Genomic DNA, 18,512 nt, shown 5'->3' with positions numbered 1-18,512 from the left:
AATTAATGCATTTGTGTACTTGTATGGTATTCAATGCATATACCGTGTGTAATGTAGGCTTCGGATATACATTATTTCATATGCATATGTTTAATACAAAGAGCAGAGCGTTTGTTTAGTCAGAGGAATGTAATTAATGTATGTCATATTTATTTAAATCTTTTCTTATTATTTTTGTAAAGTTGAATTTACCATGATTAGTTCGTTAAACAGAAAAACTATTATTTTAAATGTTATAATACTCAAACTAAATTTAATCTTTATGTAACTGCAAAAGCTATCCAACATAATTCGTAATTATAATTAAAATCTCCAAATTAGAATTATTATTTTCCAAAAGGACGGATAGCGTGAATGATATTGGTGTAGATATTAACCGAAAACAAGAAAAAACGTTAAATTCGGCTGCACCGAAGTTATGATACTCTTTACAGGGGCATTTTCCTAGCATGAAAGGGTATAAAAAGATCCTTATTCTGATTTTTATCAGCTAGTTTAAATGGCAGTAGTCTGTTCTGAACAGTTTCTTCGAAAATTGTAGCGATGTCTCCGATAACAATACTTTACAGTCATTTTGTGACTGTGACAATAGAGGCTATTTTTTGCTAATTGTAAATAGATGAAACCGAAAATTAAATTAAATATTTCTTAACACGTAAGGCATTTTAATGTAGTCAAGGGATGTACATATCAAACACCCACCATTTACTGAAATGACAAAAATAGTTATACGTGATGAAGAATTTTCGAACTCAAATTCGTAATCAGGACACCGCAAAAACTCCACAGATCTCTTAGCACATCAGTCACACATTTTTCCTTGAGATTCGTTGAGTGATGTAATAATCTATGCCGAATTTCATAAAGACACTTTGTCAAATAAAAAATGTTTGTATACAAAAAAATGCATAAAATCTTACTAACTACAGCAATTAAGATAAGTAAACCGCAAGACTATCACATTTGGTAACTAATAGCTAACTAACTGCTTGTAGTCTATTTGTTAAAGGGATCAGATTAACTTTGCAAAAGTGTCGAAAACCTTCTACCCGTCATGATTTACAGTGCTTTGAAATGTTCTACTTTGAACAAAAATATACATTGGAATGTGCTGTGAAGCACATTAGAGTATTTTACTGCCATCAGTCATCCGGCTTTGGATTTAGAGGCATTTACACATTTGAAATAAGTTTTTTTGAGCCGAGCACTGTTGTTTTTTGGAAAGACCACAATTTCTTTCGTGCAGTCTCGTTGAAACTTTGGAGCTCAAGTTTGGCGTAACCATCCATAGGTCCTTAATGCTATATATTCATATGCTTAAAACATGTGTTCGTTCCAAATTTATTGCGAAAGCGTTACCTTTGATGAGGAAGTGTCACGTTTTATGCGAAAATTCTGTCAGCACTGCCAACGCCTCATCATATATCGGTAACAGATCATCAAGTTAGTATCAGGGTTGCAGCATTGCGGTAACTGTTATACAGCTCGAACATACCTTGTGCATTAATAAGATACATAATTTTTTTTCCGGATACAGCGCGTTAGTTTACATTACGATTTATATAGTACTTTTATTATTTCATAAATATTCTAGGCTATGTTCGTTAAATATAGCTACATTTTTTTTGTTCACTGATATTGAAGTGATATATGTTATATATGAAATGTTTGTGAACAAATTGTTGCAAATTTGATTACCATAAAATAATTAAGAAATATTTATAAATATACACCAGAATTTTGATTTTTCAGAAAATTTCCCAAAATAATTTTAACATAAAGAAAATCCATTAGTATTTTACTCAAAGCAAAATGATTTTGCGTATACAGTATACATATATAGTATTATCATTAGGCAGTTTAGTTAGTATTATTTAGTAATTTTGCACGATTAATTTGCAATGATCGAATGTTGTGTATTGAACACTTCTTACCCTCTCTACTTTTTTGAGTGTCGGCAATGGTTTTTCAGTTTGTTTTAATTCACCCCAATTGGGATCTTCTTCTTCTTTGTCCCATTTTTGATAACGACGTTTTTTGAGCATGGCCCGGAAATCCATGCCACTAGAATCAGATACATACAATTGCATTTCGGCAGAATCTTCACCGTTTATATTTGCAACAACTACTTTATATTTGCCTTCATCATTAGGCTTACATTTTCGCATACAAAGTGTAATAGAATTTGTTTGACCATCAGTAAGAAACTTAAAACGGCCACCTTCAATGATTTCGCTGACACCTTTGTAGAATCTAAATGTTGGCGCTGGATTACCTTCTACACCGACTGTCATATAAGCCGTTGAGTCTATATTAGGTACATTGAAATGTGCAAATAATGGGAAAACATACAATTTGAATATATGTACATAAACAACATATTATGACGATAAGAACTTATAAATATACGAGTTAGTATACTAATATAAAGACACATTAATAAGTAAACAAGTATGTGTGAATGAAAAAACATACTTACATACAGTACGTAAAAGCAGTAAATGTTAATGAATTCGATTCGAACGTAAATGCTCGTAGTTGCATTGAGCTTAACTGCTTCACGCTTACGACCTAACCCCCCTCAAAAGTGAACTCGCTGCCGATTTAAGCACTGTTTCATTGGTATCCTTGACCTTTTAGGTATTGTTCAGGAATGATTGACAAATATGGCTTTAAATGTTTATTTTTATATATGTACATATTAGGGTGCTTTTTTTTGAAATTGTAATTTTTTTCAATTCCGTAATGAAATTTCCTTGGAAATACCCTAACAAAATTCCGTGAAAATTTAAGCACTTAATATTAACATTAAGAACTGGACCAAGCAAATAACAATTTTCCATTGAAAATACACAACAATTGTGATTTTTTATCTTTAAATTTCTATAGCTCAGAGGCATTTTATGGCATCGCTTTGACTTTAGACACATATTCCTCAGAATTGAAGACTCTACAACAGTGCCCATTGCGACAAATTCGAAACTCACACCGGCGCGGTAGTACGGGGGTCTAAGCCTGATTTTTCCACGAATTTCGCATTTTTTTGTATATATGTCCGAGGTCAAAATCGCTATCCTTAATACTTCTCGAGATATTCGGCTTTTTAAGTAAGGCTTTATAGAATTTTTACAGATGTTATGTATTAAAAAATCTATGAAAATTCCATACACATATACTTACTTAAAAAGCCGAATATCTCGACAAGTATTAATGATAGCGATTTTGACTTTGGACCTTTTTTATAGTTCTATGGTTATAGTATTAATAGTTAAAAAAAACACTCTAGTACATATATATTAATTCTACTGTACGGGTGTATGTCATTTGTCGATTTGAATGAAGTTTTTATATGCTATCAGGTGAATTCGAGAATAGTTTCAATTTATAGTTCGATTCGGTCCAATGTAAATGGTGTATTTAATTAATTTTATATTTATATATTGTATTTCATTAGCATTTTGTACTACTCATCTTATAGATCACATAAAATAATGTCAATTTGTTGGTTAGATCTTGAAAGTCCAGTCTTTTCACATGCCCAATTATATGTGGCGTGTTTTCTCGTTGGAAAACCGCCAAGTTTATTTATTTATACTTCTCAAAAATATTATTTATCAACTCGCATTAAGATAAAATTCAATCAAGATTAATTATAACTTGAAGGTTTTTCAAAATAAAAATTACTAAAATTATTTTATTATTAGTCTTTCATTTCATACTTTGTTTAATATCCTAATAGCTTAAAATACCATGCAGGATAACGTTTGTTGGGTTCGATAGTATATAGTATTATAAATTCAAAAATTTTTACCAATAATATTTGTTTATAATTCTCAAGATTATTTGAATAAATATTTATGATGGAAATGGAAACAGGTATGTGCATTCCAAAATTCATATAAGGACAATCTATTTTATGTCTATTTATAGCCCATTCTCCGTTTCACACATTGTGTGTTGTATTTCTATATAAACGCTTCGAATGTATTTTTCGATGTTTCCTCTTGTGAATACTACAAATTACCACTTTTTAACATTTGCGCGTTCTCTATTCATTAACATTCTCAGCTATGAGCCTATACTCAATGAATACATATAAAACCCGGATAGGGTATATATCTGGTTTGCAGAAAGTTAGCTCAACATCCGTATAACTAGAATCAATATACTACAAAATTTAATGTACATACTCAATATAATTTACACAAAGTTAGGATACACTGTTTATATTTAAGATTCATGGTTCCCGCACTACCATTTTGGAAAGTTTTAGATTTTTCGATGTATAAGTAATCGGAAAAAAAATTTAAATTATTTTAAGTATAAAAATATGCCAATCCTTGGTCTTATGAAGCTCAAACATACAAGATACATAAAAATAATAAATACTAGCGATTATCACATTGTTTAGAAGTGGCGATTGCTTTACTAGATTTTAATTCATACGATTTTAATTTAGTACTAACCTTCAAATGATCGGTGTATAAATTTGACAATGGCATGTCGTCAGTGTGAAGCAACTTTTGTTATTGGTGAAATATGAAAAAATGCGAATTTTGACTTTTGAAAAATCATTTCTTTATGGTAAAAAAAATTTAGTGGAAACAAAACATTATTCGGCCTTCTTATTGCTTTTCTACCTACCGTACTTCCTAGATTCAGCCCCCTAACAAAAATTGCAAAAATTTTCTTTTTTTCTCAGTTATCCTACGGATTTATTGAATGACCTGTCAGGTAGCATAATTTATTTCTAGTTTGGAATTTATGCAAACGTTGCACAAACACTTCAGCTGAGAAGTGGCGAATCGAAAATGATTTACCCGTGAATTTGTGCAATTATATTCTCGCGCGTTGGTGCACGTGATTGGAGTTCAGGAAATATGAATTTTCTCATTAAACATTTTTCGAATAACTTTATAATAAAATCAAACTGTATGTAAGTAGGCTGAATTGAAAAGTTGACTATGATATGAAAGGTTTCTATTCTGTACTTACCTTCAACGACTGAATATGACTCCTGAACATCAATAATCTGTGGTGGACCACCGTCACCGACTTCACGTAATGGTGTGGATGGTTTATTAATCAGATCTTCAAGATCCTGAACACTGGGCCGACGTACATCAATTGACGTTCTTCGACGCTATTGATTCCAAAAAGGAATGTAACAAACATGAATTGTACATGGTAGATATATATTTGTATATATGTTGTTGACGGAGGAAAATGAATTGAGAAAAAAACATAATAATCATATTAATACATTAGGTGTTAATCAGTTTCACATATAAATATAAGGGTTAATCTAAAATTTTAAAATATTTAAAAGGGTGACAAAACAATGCAATATAACAATCAATGTAGAACTACAATTTAACAAGTCGCAACATAACAGGTCAACTACAAACAAAACTATCAACACCTTCTTTTTGAATATATACTGCTATTGGAAAATAAATATATTATATATTCCGCTATTTTAGTTCAGCAGTTTTATTTAAAAAAATATATATGTTTAGACAAAATTAATTTTCAAAAACATTTGCCCTTTTGTCTACGCTCGCTTCGTTCCTCCAAGCTTTTAAATATCACCAATTTTTGTAAGCCCTATAATTTTCTTTGTAATACACAATAAATACGTACATTCAAGATCAAATTTGGCTTGGACAATTTCATATCAACTTTGTCTCGTTTGGTACAATATTTTTTATGCTTGTGTGAAGCAAAAAGTTCATCTAGCGATTTTTATATTAAAAAATTAAAATAACGCGTTTGCTCAAAATTTTATGTTTCCAATGGAATGACTATGTTGCAGAAATGTTTTATACCTGAGACAGACATGTAGTAACAATACCATATATAGTACAAATACCACATAGGTGTCACCAAATACCAGCAAAATACCATATGAGCAATGTAGTATTTTGCTGGTAACAATACTACGATGTTTCATTGTGGCATTTGTATAAACACAGCTAAAAAAAGGTAAAAAACTTTGCTGAAAGCTTTTACATTTTAAAAAATTAATTAATGAAATGGAAAACAAAAAATGTTTCACAATTTTTTTTTCCGGAAAAGCAGGAAATGTCTCATTTTATGTGAGGACTTTAGAGAAAAATTAACCAAATCGCTTTTTCCCGATGAAAATAGATTAACTTTACAGTATTTTAAATAATTGCACTTTTTTTTCAATAACACACAACTACATATTTATTGTTTACATTTTTTTTGAAATATTTAATGCCTATAAAACAAAGATAGTATTTCAGTTTACTACATTGCCATGTGTGTCACCAACGTAGTAAACAGAATACCATGATACCTTTACTATGGTATTGTTACTACATGTCTGTCTCGGGTATTAGTGAGTCAACTTTATCACGAATATAAGTATTTCACTATGTTTCAAGTGAGTCGTCCATCACTTTATTATTGACGATAAAATAAAAGTTAAATAAACAGTGCTTGAAAATCGTCGTGTTGTTATGGATCTACAAGTACTTAACACATTTTGCTTAATGTTATGGGTATGAAGCGTGTCAGTGGCAGATTATAAGAAAAAGTACTGAAAGCACCGACACAATCTAGCATGATTGTGACTGACTTTTTGGTAAAAAACGAAAATAGAGCCATATTTCAGTCATCGTATTCGGCTGATTTCACTGTGATTCTTTTCTGTTTGTGAAACTAAAATATACGCGACACGAATCTATTGACCTAATATATAAAAATCGACAAGCAAACTGTACCGTTGTTTTACGTTCATCAAATTTCATTGTGATTTTCTTCTAAAGATCAAAAACACGCATTAATAAGTTTCAGGCATGATAATTGAACATTATGTTTCTCACATAGCCAGTTACCCAGCCACTTAACTTCTTAACCATAATGGTTCTTGCCTTACGTGTACTTTGCATTTGATTTTGTTCTTAAATTGTTAACCTAGGGAAACATCGAAATGTTGTAAACAATTGTTCATATAATGATGTCAGGTACTAAGTATAAAATAATTGTAAATACATATGTACACTGGCATTACAAAGGACATAACGTAACCCAACCAAACCTAAATATACTACATACAATAAGATCTCGGATTAATAAATTTAGTATTACAATAACAGATGTAGTACTTCTTGGCATATATTTTGAGCTTGAAACTTTCTTGTGATTAAAAATATACTTGGCGTAAAAAATGCAATATTTGGTAAAAAAATATGAGTTTTCAAATTATTCGACTGCTAACTTGTTTTAGTTTTTGAAATACCTAGGTAAAGTAAAAATTTGCATCAAGCTTGAGTGTATCATCGAAAATTGTAATATCTCTGTTGTTTGCGTTTAAAAGCGGGGCAATCGTAGCAATGATGCTATGTGGAAATGTGGGGACGCATGGATTACATTTGGCGATCAAGTTAATAAAATTTAATTTCACTTAATATTAATATATACATCATGTATCATTCATGCACATTTTGTAGGCACATGTATCTATATATTTTTGTAAAATTTTAAGGTCAGTGCATTTTTATTTGAAGAATACATACATACTAACAATACAATAACGCTTTCATTAGCTTCACCTGTGTGTTTGCAACTTTTTACTGTGGTACTGAAACTAAATATCACTGACAAAAGAGTTAACCATTTTATAGGTACAAAAAATTACACTAAAACTATGCAGCTAAAAGCAAATTGATCGTTATCAAATTTCTAATGCTGAATCATTAATATGACTAATAATACTTTTCTGTTGTGTGTGTCCGGACAGCTGTTTAATAGCTGACAAAACATCTTTTTTCAAAAATCCAATGAGTAATATGTTACCCAAACGCTTGTCGCGATTGTAATTCCAGATTATTTATGGCAATTCGCACAGTATGACTAGTAATATTTATTTTCATAAAATGTTACATTTATAGTTCCAGCGTCATCTCGCTTTCTCCTCTATTGTCCGACTTCTGCCAGACTGAGATTGAAATATCTCGGTAGATATACAGGATTTGTCCGGAAAGTAATAGGACTGAGTCGATTTAAAAAATTAATTTAACCAATCGTTACAATTCTTTAAAAACTTTCAAAATAGGCTCCTTCTGCGTCGATACAGTGCTGCCAGCGCGATTTCCGAGTATTGAAGGCATCAGGGAAGGCATTCTCTGAAACAGCCTTGAGAGCCGAGGTGCATGTTGCTTCGATCCCCTCTCGTCTCAAAATTCTTGCCTTTCGTAGTCCTTTTCAGGCAAGGAAACAAAAACAGTCCGGGGGCCACATCTGGGCTGTAGGGCGGCTGTGGAAGTGTTGTGATGCCGGCCTTGGTTAGGTAGCTGTTCACAAGAAAGGCGGTGTGAGCCGGGGCGTTGTGGTGGTGCCACTTCCAATTGGCTTCAATGTCTTGTCGGGGCCGATTGACGCTTCGTTTGAGTCTCTTGAGAACTTTCACGTAAAACTTGGCGGTGGCGGTTTGTCCAGAAGGAACAAATTCATGGTGTAAGATGCCTTCGATGTCAAAAATGACAATCAGCATCGTTTCACTTTGGTTTTGCTCATTGTTCATTGCCCTCCATAAAGGCCTGGTACCACCGAAATACACCACTTCTTGCTAAAGCAACATCTGGGTAAGCCTGCTTGATCATATCAAACGTCTCTGTCGCAGATTTACTGAGTTTCACACGGAATTTAATCGCGTACCTCTGATCTAACGAACACTGCATTTCGACTCGGATTCAACTGTCCAGCCGCTCGTACGTTAGCTAGGAACGCCAAATCCGCGCGCCCGCTCCGAAGTACAGTAGGGGCGGAAGAAAATCAGTCATATTACTTTCCGGACAGCGTGTTCCACGTTTTTCGGGCTAATAAATAAATATTTGTATAATTTTGAATCACTTCGTGCAGGCAGCCATAACTTATGGCAATTTCATGAGTTATTTGTCGTTTTTTTCTATCGATATAAGCATGCCGAACTTCACCTGTTTTACAACTTACACATATGAAAAAAGTGTAAATGTTGATATAAATACTTGTGGTGATCAACGGGTTCAAATATAGCTGTAAATGATGTATTGAAGTTTAATCAAATAGTGACAAGTTATAATTTTGGATTAGAGTGGAACAAAACTTTATAAATAGAAATTACAAATTCAAATTTGTTACAACTACTGTATCTATTTATCAATATTATTTACTCGTTCCTAAGTTTTTATATTTTTCACTGCATTGAATTTGTCATATATGTACGTAGAACTCAACGAAATATGGGTCCTGAAAGATTGTAAAAAATTATAAAAATACAGATCAGCTTCTGAACTATCACCACGCTTTTAATTACTTACGCTCCTTCACATCAACACCAAAGACCAATTTGGGTCAAAAGCTAACTCAGTTTTCTTATTAACAAGCATTAATGTTTTTTTTTATTAAATCACATAAATAATGCGTATTTACACAAAAATTGTTATTAAAGAGAATAATAAATACGCGTTCTAAGCAAATGTCTTTAACACATTTTAAATTTGCTTGTAGACACAAAAAGGGAATTCCCTAAATTTTTGCTATTTATAATTGCTCGACCAGTAAACTTGCCTGTATCCACAAAAAAGGGATTTCTCTAAATATTTCACTAATATTAAACCTGACAGATAAATGTAAACTAAAAAATTTAGGATTAGAGATAAATGAAATAAAATCGTGTAAAAAATAGATTTTCAGACCATGTTAAATAAAAACCGTTTAAACCATAATTGCGCACAATTCTTTCACAGAATGCCAAATAGATAAAGGGTTGAATTTACACTTCAAAGAAACTGCACGCATATGTCTATTAGTCACAAAGTAAATATAAAATATAAGTACTTTTAAATGTACATCTATATAGTTACAACTAAACCATGCTAAATCCAACCTTCTTCAGCTCAATATTCCAATGATTCTATTTCTCTGCGATAAAAATTTGCAAAATTTACACATTTGTATTTAAATGCAAACAAGTTATGCAATACTTAATATTTTCGTTACTTAATTAAGTTCCATTTATAATTATTTACATGTATATTTATATATGAATATATGAGAAATTACGATATAATACACAACCAATATTTTTTGGCGTAGTTCTGGTTTTTATTTACAAAATTAATTCGGAAAATTAACTTTGAAATGCGGAAAATAATACGTAAACTTTTGAATAACATAGTTTTCAATTGAAGCAATAAATAAAAATAAATATTGTTTTAACCTGTTTAGTGTCACCAACTTCGCCAGGACGTTGATTCTTTTTCTAGAGACAAATATGATAGACAATTAATCGATTATACTAAATCTATATATACCATATATACAAATATTATTTCAATCATATGTATGGTATGTGAAAGTGTATATAACTTTTCAGTCAACTGAAACAAATTAACTTAATATATTTTAAGATACATTAATAGACATACGGAAATTATTCATAAGTCTGAGTCTGTTAGATGGCATTGGAGTCAGAAAATGATCTGATCTCAGAAAAATGTAAATATTACCAAAATTTTATGGTGTAATTTTGTTCATATTTAGTTAATTCAAGTAGGAAATAACATATTATTGATCATAATTGATTATTTTGTTGCAAACCGATTCTTTTTTTTATATCTTCAATATAACAACTCTATATTATGTATAGTATGTATGTATATATATAATATTTAAGACCACAAGGGATCATTTAATCATATCATTGAAATAGACGTACCCTAAAGCAACTAACAAATGTAAAATTCCTTTATTCGTCAGATTTTGAATTAATTTGATAACTATTTTTTCATTCAATTGTTTGACAACAGAGCATAATCTAGCTAGCAGAGAAGTGGCGAATAGAATATGGCGATTGTGTACAAATCTGCTCATAGTTAGCTTTAGCGATAAAACCACACTTGTTATTATATTTTTATAATGTCATAGTGGGTGGAATTATAATGGGCTTTGTGATTATTTCTACGCGTGTGTGAGAGCTGCAATTTTTACGTGTGAGTTTCTTAAATAGCATATGTGTAAGACTAATAAAAACGCAAAGCCAATTAAATGTAAAGTTTTAAGAATATTTTAAATATTTTATAAAGAGACTCAGCAACTACTAACAACTAACTACAACTACTGTTGAAGCATATGGAAACAAATTTGGTGTGGACATGCATGTTTATTTAATTAATTTCATATGTGCTCGCAATACGGGTATGCATATAAGTTCTTCAAACAAGACTGCTGTAAATGAGCAAGTTCTACGAATCTAGAACAATTTTATTGCATACTGCAAATTGGTTTCACTTTCTCACCTGTCCATCGCCAACTTCGCCTGGTCTCAATAACTGTAATTAGTGCATGATCAAAAACACAAATTAAAAACTATAAACAATCAAAGTTGGGCTTTTATGTACATTTGTATAAAAGTGTTCTTCGTGTGCGGTAGTGCTTTGTTCAAGCCTAAAAGTCAAAAACTAACCGAAGCATTATTAAAAATTGTGAAAATTGATCCCGTGACCTCGAGTTTTGTGCGGTAAGCCTACTTTTATATTATTTCCAGCATATTAAAATAAACCTTAAAAAAAAAATTTAAGATAAAAACAAATTATATAAATATTCGATTTGTCGTACAAAATTCGAATTTAAAACATAAAATTCCATAATTTGCATTAATGCTTCGGCGTAAACTTTTGTATGCCACTATGGTACAGATTTTATACATGTATGTGTGGTATATAATATAACACGCCCCGTTTCAAACACTTTTATGTCATTTTATTTCAATAATTATCTATATGGTACAATGTACACATTATATGACAATTTTAAGTTGTACAATTATAGACATACACTTTTATAACTTCATGAGAAAAAAATTTAACTTAATCTGTACCGAAAATATAATACTCATCACAGGTGTATTACTTATAGGAATAATATTCTATAGAATCATAGAAAGAGATATAGAAAATTCCCGTTATTTTTTTAATACACCTCATGTATACATAACTATATACAGAAATATCGAAAGGGTTTCTCAATAAGGAAAGTTCGGAGATAAAATCGTTGGTTTACACAATAATTCATGCCAAATCAATAATTATCTAAATAAATTTCAACAACTGAAGGACTAGTTCTCATATAAACAGACAGGCTGACATGCCTACATCTGCTCAGCCCGCCACGCAGATCATTTATATACATATATACTTAAAATGGTCTCCAAAGATCCGTCCTAGATGTGACAAACCGTGTAGCAAACTTAATATACCCTGTTCTGCGTATAAAAAACAAAAATATACACTTGTATAATTTGTATACACAGTTAGTATGTATGTATTCACTTCTTTGTTAGCTCACCTGTATGCTTGTATTTATATATGAACGTATGTTTTTATGGTGATAGTTTTTTTTAGTGGTACTAAACCGCTAATAGATATATTTGAATGATACTGTGACAAAATAATCAACAGTTTGAGAAGCACATATTAACACAAATAAAAAACATGCTTTTAAAGAAAATTTAACTAATAGTGGAATTCTGTAAGCAGTCTCCAATTTAAGATATTATTTTGTAATCTCAATTTGTGACTAGTTACTATTCACTAAACAGTCTCTAGCGTTAGTCTCAAAATATTAAGCAGGTCGCAAAACTAAAAAGAACTCTTGTTTGGCATTTTGAATATACTGAATACAGATCATCACAGATATTTATCGATTGTCTTTGTTTTATATTTTGTAAGCAACTCAAACACGAAAAGGTTAAAAATAAATCAATTTTACATAAATTTCATAAATATTATGAAACAAAGTCAACATATATTTTCATTTTTATTAGTAATTTTGTTTTTTGACTATGTTATAGAATATTTAATATTTGTTATCGACATATTTATTTTCATTAAAGTGTAAAAACATCTCTGAATAATCAAATGTAAAAGATTTTGTGACTGTCACTTACAGAATAACAAAATCGTCTCAAGTCACAAAAAATGCCTCTAACTTAAAATCTCAAATATAGAGACTTGAGACTGTATCACAGTACAGAATCGCACGGTAAGTCTTATATCGAGTATACCATAGTGGCTATTAAATGTCAAAATGTGTAATATCTTACGCTTATAATACATGCAAACTGCTACATTAAATATCTGTGCGTTAAACCACATCATTGAAAACAATAATGGGAGTTCAAAATTTGGCAGATGTTCAATTTGGATGTGCTGTAAGTATTGCTTCCATAACAAATAGAAATAAAATAACATCTTTATTTCGTTCATGGTTTTGATAATGTTGATTTATTGCATAATAGAGAGTTTTTTTCTGGTTTAGTGCTTATTTAGGTGTCTGAAAATGCTGCAAGACCTATTGGATATGTAAATGTTTGCTATAACAGCATGATTGCATTTCGAAATAAATAATTCTCCGCTAGTACTTCAATGTGTGCGAAAATCATCCGTTTTACTCCCTTAATTCTTTTATATCAGAAATTTTAGTAAAAACAAAATGTGAGTGATAATTTAACACAATTCCTTAATTTTCCTTCGAAAAACTCCCAAACAACCGAATCGTGGGATAGTTTTTATTTCAATGTATAGTCGTGAAATTATTTTATTGAAAATTTTTTGTTTATTTTATGACAAAGGTCTATAATTATTTGTAATATTCGAGATGGTGCAAAGTTTTTTTACAGAAGATATAACAGTAGAAAATCGCATTGGCAGTTTCATCGGCGGGAATTGTGGCTGCTTTGACAACTGGTGAGCGACCGACACAACAGCATTCTAGCTGCCATTTGATATTCATAACAAAACAAACGCAAAACGTAATAGCAGAAATGTTGTGCAAAGCACAAATATTTCCTAGCAGCCTTCTATAGTAAAATGCAAAATTTGTTAGCGTACAAAAGAATCGGTGGTCACCACAGTCAAATGACAGTTTCCTATTGTCTTAACTATATCTAGAAATAAGTTCCAAGACAAAAAATATCAAATTGAATATATTTTTTTTTTTTAATTTGGTATTTTTTCTTATGAGTCAAAATTCGATCATATTAAAATTTAGACCTCAAGTTCGATTCCTTGGATACTTATACCGACAATGACGTTTTCGCCGCTATTCGTAAATAATATTTTTACTATATTGAATAGTTTATTGTAACAATATTTAGAGTAACCTTAGCCACAGCAACTCGTGATCGGATCTTTTCAATGATTGTCTTATTTTAGTAATACTATTGGAAACGACAGATTTATGCGCTATAACCACATATAATGGAATCATTGTTAGAAAATGTTAGTAAAAATCTGTGTAGGTGGCTGATACTTACCCTACTATCCGCAACTTCGCCGGGTCGCAGTTTCTTCTAAAAACCGATGATAAGTGTAGGATTGTGGTTTTCATATGCGATATGTGTCACATTACATGCGGTTGTGTTGATGGTAGGTTCATATAAAGATTTGTATTTTAAGTGTGTCGAATGTGTGGTGGCAACGTGTTGTGATGGACGGTAAATTGATTGGATTTGTAATTATATCGTGATGGTACAAAGATGTTGGAGAAAGTTTGAAGTTTTTTGTTTGGTTCAATAAACAAGTGAAAGCAAAATATGTTTTTATTCAGTGTCATAACATAGATGCAAATCTTTGAAAGTGGTAAAAAGCATTTCACATAAGTTAAGTTGAACACAGGCAATGCAGCTTACATAGATGAATACGGCAGAAAACATGAACATAAGCTATGCAACTTTCACAATTCACCTGACCCTATTTTTTGATGTTTTCATTTTTACTCTATAGTTCGTTTCAGTTTCAATCGTTGGAAATCATATTTAGTATTTTTATCCAAGTACACAATTTGAGAAAAATATTTAAACACTGGATTGTGTTTTTAGATACCACTTATGGGGTGAATTCAAAAATATGATTGCCGAAAATAAGTATGTCATGTCACAAGTCATATGCGAAGCACTTTTATAAATTTCTGGCTTAAAACCTATCAAAATAATACATACCTCATCATTTATTATAAGCGACGGTCGACGTCCCATTTCAGGTGGCACTAATGAGCCCCGTCGGCTAGCTGGTTCTGGTGCAAGCGAAGGACGTTTTTCACGAACAACTTCAATCTTGGGTGGTTCTCCTGATACAGGCGGCTGAATTTTTGGCACTTTTGGCTTATCATCCTGTGAAAGTAAAAAAATTGGTATTATTAATAGTATACTAGTGTATAATTAAATAATAAGGGATGAGGTGGGTTTGATAATCTCGAAAAATGTTTTTTTTTTGTTTTAAGTCTTACAATATATTTAACAAACCCTAAAATTTCAAATCGATCTTAGTAAAATTCTTAGAGATAAACCCTTTAGAACATCCACCCAAGCACTTAATGCGTTTAACGCAAAACTAAAGATAGACACGACTTCGAAAAGTTATGAAGCGCTTTTCTTCAAATTTTGTACACATCTTTGAAATAACATTTTCTAGCAAATGAGCCAAGGCTTTTTATTACAATGTATTCCAATACATGACGGAAATCCACCAAATATGAGTTTTTTGTTGAAACGTGTCAAAATTTCAAATATTAACTTTTTCGTCGAATTACGAGATTTATTAATTTAAATTTAAGGATTTTTTTCTTTTTTTTTGATTTTAGATTAACCAGTAATGAGTTATGCTGTTCACGGTAAGAGAATTTTTGAGACGTCAAGGGAGATGTTTTTTCTCAACACGTTGCATACAGTAAACTAGTCGTTACGTATACAAAAATTATGAAAATGGCGAGTTGAATTTCAGGTGTCTTTCTACCTTTAAAAAAAAAATTAAAGTCAAGGTCAAGGTTGTGTTGGAGAATTACAGTAGGATTATTATGGTCACGACCTCTAATAGGTTTAATATCTATATTCTACAAACCAATAAAGCTATGCCAATCGAACTTTATGGAAATATTTTCTTTTAGCAGTTTTCTTGGTACAGTGTGAAAATAAGCGGGTTGCCTACAAATATTATTAACTTATTAAATTTTGAATTAAAGATAGTACGGCAGTAATTACTCGATAAATTACAATAAACCCTAGCAGTTAACATTATCTTACCGTTGTAAAATGCCACAAAATTTTATTACCAACAGCTTCTTTCATTTAGTAATAAATAAATCAAACGGATTGTGCTACTACTAGCGATTTCAAGTGATGGGACTTGCAGTGTATTTCCACTTGGAAATAGCGGCTCCATATTTAACAAGTTTACAACCCACAGAGCTAAACGACTTTCTCTTGTGCAGGAGGAACGCTAGTGGTTTATGTCTTCGCTATACACTTTGTGTATGCATGCGGTTTTTTTGGTTGCAATGGGTTAAGCGTTAAATATGAATGAAATCGCTCCAACGCCAATCCTCCCATCCTCTTATACGTAACCATGTATACACCAGAAAGTCATTATCGACGATTGATATAATAATAATTTCGTATATTGTATATATGTATGTATCAGAGTGGATTAAACAATATAAAAAACTTGAAACGTTTTAAGTGCCGTAATAGTTAACAGAAGTGTGGTCGAAACGGCTCTTAGGAAGAAATGTGTATAGGAAAAGCATAGTCCACTTTATATTTTTTCAATTATTAACGTTGACTACTTGTGGAAATAATAAGCTGTGTTATCTTTATACCTATAATGGTATTGAAATTATATTCAGCCATACTGCTGGAAAATAAACTTTCTATTCTGATTATTTCGCAGGAACATTAGTGCACAAATTGCATCTGCCATAAACGTGTACACAAATACCATGAAATGCTTTTATTTATGTCACGCACTGCACTTGTAAGTAAAATAAAGAACGACTACAATTATGACATTTGATACGAACCGTTGCCAGCGTTATTTTTATCGTGGCCATTTTATCAAAGTGTGAGCTGCCTTTGCTTGATAAACTGCAAATATTATTTCACCATATCTTCTTCTTTACTGGCACTATATACATAGAACCCAATATATGTTGTTCCTTTTCCTTTTCAATTTATACGACAGTTGCTGTATTTAATATTAAAAACTTTCACTTCACAATTATTATTGAAAAAATAATAAATATTTTTGAATGTCATATGCGGGTCATTATCACTCAAAGCCAAATCCATACAACTTTTGAAGACATCTGATGTGCCAGGCCACGTAATGAAAACTGTCACCTAGGGCCAATACGAAGGTTCTAGAATTTTTTTTAATAATATTTAAGAAAAATGCGTTGAGAGCGCCTGCGCTTTCAGTTACTCAGAAAGAATTATCAATTTAAACGTGTTAATTATATAGTTGAATATACTATATAAATATGTACATACATATGTCCACAATAACACAATAAATGATTTTAAAAGTTTAAAATGCTTATAATTATTTACATTTGCATAAATTTGTCAATTCATTAAAAATAATAATTTTCTCCGTTATCTATAGCCTTGCTCGTTGGGAAGAGAAGGTGAAATAACATTAAGCAAACAAAAATCATATGAAATCATAAAAATAGCAAGTCATAGTATAGTTGTCTAATAAGGAATCGCGTTGTTGTATTGGCTTTTGGGTCCAACTTAAATACCTAAGTACACATTATTAAATATGCAGATGTATTAAAATTCTATATTAATTAATATATAAATAATATATTCATGAAAAATAATTTCATGGTCAGGAAATGTAGACTTTATGTATGGTTATTCCTGAACAGACACATTACTTTAGCCATTTTGGAGATGTTTTAATTTTGATTCATGATATAGGTATATACGCATAAGTATGTATATAAATTGGTATCTATATTTTTGATATTAAGCGATCCAAGTGCTACAAGGCGCCAACTTTTGTTTCCATCGGAATGTTTGAAGTATTTTCTCTAAAGGGATCGTCTCAGTGCGAAAAATCGATTTTTTATGTTGCATTATTGGATAGTATACACTATAATAAACATTCTCTCAAATTTTGAAAATGTTAATAATTAATTAATTAAGTAATTATTACTGTCGCTATAGCGTGTTTTTCAAACCGGTTTCCACTCTCAAATAAAAAAATTTGAAGATATCTTTCAAGAGAGCCTTTTTTAACGTCATTCTCTACCGCGCTGTCGAGGCTTTTTATATTTTTTTGAAATTTTCCTATTTGTTTCTACGAAAAATTGTCGAAAAAAGAGCCAAATTCGCTACTTTTTGTTCAAACCGCCGCCATTTTGTCAAATTTTAGAAGAAAATAAAACTAGCGCGATATCGACTTTCCCACAGATTATATATATATATATATATTATTCTTGTTGAAGTTTTTGTTAAAGATGAAAATTGCGTCTGCAATCGTGGACATCGTACAGGGTATTTTTTTTAGGTGTCATTTCAACAATTCATTTAAATAAACATAAAAAAATCATTTTGTATTCCTCATGCATTTATTTATTTATAAAATAACCTTATTTAATTATATAAAAATCAGTGATTTTGCGGAGCTTCACACTGAGACGATCCCTTAAACAAGCAAAAA

At 31.0% G+C, this 18,512-nt stretch overlaps 1 protein-coding gene across 1 annotated transcript in view; it reads right to left on the bottom strand.

Moving 5' to 3' along the window:
- Positions 1-17,064, bottom strand: part of LOC120780088 (twitchin) — a 64,096-nt gene extending 47,032 nt beyond the window's left edge. The window contains 5 exon segments of the mRNA XM_040112366.1: positions 1,935-2,308; positions 4,996-5,143; positions 11,307-11,339; positions 15,008-15,178; positions 16,864-17,064. Of these exon segments, the coding sequence (XP_039968300.1) occupies positions 1,935-2,308; positions 4,996-5,143; positions 11,307-11,339; positions 15,008-15,178; positions 16,864-16,893 (756 nt within the window). The 5' untranslated portion in view covers positions 16,894-17,064.
- Positions 17,065-18,512: the final 1,448 nt, after the last annotated feature.

Source organism: Bactrocera tryoni, unplaced genomic scaffold, assembly GCF_016617805.1.
Source record: "Bactrocera tryoni isolate S06 unplaced genomic scaffold, CSIRO_BtryS06_freeze2 scaffold_139, whole genome shotgun sequence".
Taxonomy (NCBI): domain Eukaryota; kingdom Metazoa; phylum Arthropoda; class Insecta; order Diptera; family Tephritidae; genus Bactrocera; species Bactrocera tryoni.
This window is presented reverse-complemented; position numbering and strand designations above follow the sequence as displayed.